The sequence below is a fragment of the Penaeus japonicus genome, unplaced genomic scaffold (assembly GCF_977035675.1).
Source record: "Penaeus japonicus unplaced genomic scaffold, GWHDUDI00000001_assembly GWHDUDI00000015, whole genome shotgun sequence".
Taxonomy (NCBI): domain Eukaryota; kingdom Metazoa; phylum Arthropoda; class Malacostraca; order Decapoda; family Penaeidae; genus Penaeus; species Penaeus japonicus.
In genome coordinates, this window is record NW_028234417.1 from 23,967,543 (window position 1) to 23,970,042 (window position 2,500).

General features: G+C 46.7%; 1 protein-coding gene across 1 annotated transcript in view; it reads left to right on the forward strand.

The window, feature by feature from the left end:
• Positions 1-2,500, forward strand: part of LOC122259256 (uncharacterized) — a 155,064-nt gene that overhangs the window by 151,061 nt on the left and 1,503 nt on the right. The window contains exon 8 of the mRNA XM_086544718.1: positions 1,514-2,500. This exon is cut by the window's right edge and continues 1,503 nt beyond it. Coding sequence (XP_086400844.1) covers positions 1,514-1,791 — 278 coding nt within the window. The 3' untranslated portion in view covers positions 1,792-2,500. The remainder of the gene's footprint in view (positions 1-1,513) is intronic.

The window sequence follows — 2,500 nt, forward strand, 5'->3', positions numbered from 1 at the left end:
AAGTGGGAAGAAAATGTTAAGGGAGGAGAGAGAGAAGAGGGGAGGTGGAGAGAAAATGTGAAGGGTGGAGGGAGAAAAATGATAGGAGAGAGGGAGAGGGGAGGTGGAGGGAGAAAAATGAGAGGGGTGGAAGGGTATGAGGGAGAGACGGAGAAAGGAGGTAGGGATCAAAGTTGAGGGGAAGAGGGAGAGGAGAGGTGAAGAGAAAATGTGAAGGGATGAGGGGGGAGGGAGAGGAAGAGGAGAGGCAGATAGAAAAAAAAGAAGATGAAGGGGGAGGAAAGGGAGAGTTGAGGAGAAAATGTGAGGGAAGTAAGGGGAGGGGGAAGAGAAGTGAGGGGAGGAAGTAGAGGAGAAAGAAGTGAGAGGAAGGAGTAGAGATATAAGGCAGTGGAAAGAGAAGTAAGGGGAGGAGAGAGAGGTAAGACGAGGGGAGAAAAAAGTGAGGAGAGCAGAGAGAAAAGTGAGGGAAGATTAGGAGAGGAGAGGGGGGAGGGGAGGAGGAGCATTGGAGAAAGGATGGATAGGGCAGAAGGCGACATAACAGAAAGGAGACAGAAGAGAGGAGAAGGGAGGAGGGGCGAGGAGGGAGATGGGGGGAGGAGGAGAATTGCTGGAATTGGGTTCTTCGTCCTTCCTCCTTAAGGACTGCTTAACCTTGTAACTATTGATTATCTTCGCAACAACGTGACAATTTGAATTCGTCATTTGTGTTTTTTCCTTGTTATATTTGCGTCTTTTCCATCTTTCCTTTGGTCTCTCTGGAAAATGCATCGATTGGAATATTTGAATTCTATCTCTTTTATCATCCGTAATATATTCTAATCCTACTACGAATATCATATGAGTCATAAGAAATAAAGATTTCTGATACCACTGGATATCTGTTTCACCTTGGTCACGTGTATGCATCAGCCCACTGTCAGCCACTAAACCATGTCGCATACGTTTCGCTTGCAACACTCAAATTATGATGATCGTGCATGCTGTATGTACTTCATGTCGTGTGGTTATTTTTTCATGTGGTCTCGAGTAACCAGGTGATTATCACTTTGCTGGTTCGATAACTTGGTGCGCTATTTAAGATTTTTTTTTATGTCGCCATTTTTTAACAGTCACAATTGGTATAAAATGCGTCTAAATGCAAATTCCAGGCGTATTCAGTATAGAGAAAATAGGAATCGTTATAAACTTATTATACTAAACCGCAAGTTTAGTATAATAAAGAGAGGGGCGTGGTTGCCGTGGCAAGCTATCGTATAAGAAGTATAACTGGGTAGCCGAGTTCACTGTCACAAATCCAGAAGAGGAAAATAACTTCGCAAAGCAAGAGATGTAATCAACCAATTTAGATGTTATTTCTTCCTCGGAATGACATGTAATTCAGATTAACGCATTACATCGAAGCATGTTAATTACATTCTCAATTGTGTGAAGTTACATATTTTCAGGAATATCTTTTCTTCAAAGTGTAAAATTTCTTCTGACACGATGACCCTCCTTTCCCTGACAGGCGAAGAACCGGCCGCCATGCAGACCAACGGTTCAGGAACCAGCGCGGCTCACTCCCCCGGCCTGCCCTCCTTCCTCCTGGCTGCGGCTGTGGTCTTTCCCTTCTTAATCCTGGGGGATTTCCCCAAATATTTAGGGAGTCTTCTCATCCCTGAGAGCGCTAGGGACCCCAGCCCCACGCCGAAGGACCTGTTGATAAAAATCTCAGCCAACGACGAGGACCTGTTGCTCCATGAGACATCCTGTTGCCTGAAGGAGGTGGCCCTTTCGAGTACCTGAAGGAGCCAGGAGGAGGAGTGACGACCTTCCTCCGCAGAGATCCCGCCAAGATCCTAGGCGACTCTGAAGGAGGCTTCCTGTCGTCGAAGGAGTGACACGGAGACAAGGAGCGAAGGAAGGGTCTGGAGAGGGAAACTTTCTGACATACGAGGGCGACCTGGGACTCCATGTCGCTGGGGGTTGGTTGGGGCGGGGGATGGGGGTCATGGGGGAGCACTCACAAAAATGAGTGAGAGTCAAAGCTATGAATATAAGGTAATAGAAATATGGGTAGGCCTATATCCCAAATCGCTCAGGCTTGAAGTCAGCTAAATTGGCAATCACACCTTTTTTTTCGAAATAGCTAGCTATATTCATGTGAAAAAGATGATAAAGGTAAAGCATACATGGCTCTTGTTATACCCGATTTACGGGGAAAAACAGGGGATGCCATAATGTAAAAAGATACGAGTCAAAAAACGTTTAAAAAAAGGAAAATACATCCTAAAACAAGAGTCTGCAAATGGGAAAGGACAAAGAGAGAAGAGCTTGGGGTGGGGAGGGAGGGGGGGGGATAGTGGAGGAGGGGGAGAAGAGAAGAGGAGACAGAGAGGATAAAAGGATGCGAGTGAAACCACAGCGGCAGCCAGTCAGGGTCGCACCTCCCACCGGGGCCACATGAGAAGTGCCTTGGTCATGAAGTTCCCCGCATGACGCACGCACGACGCAT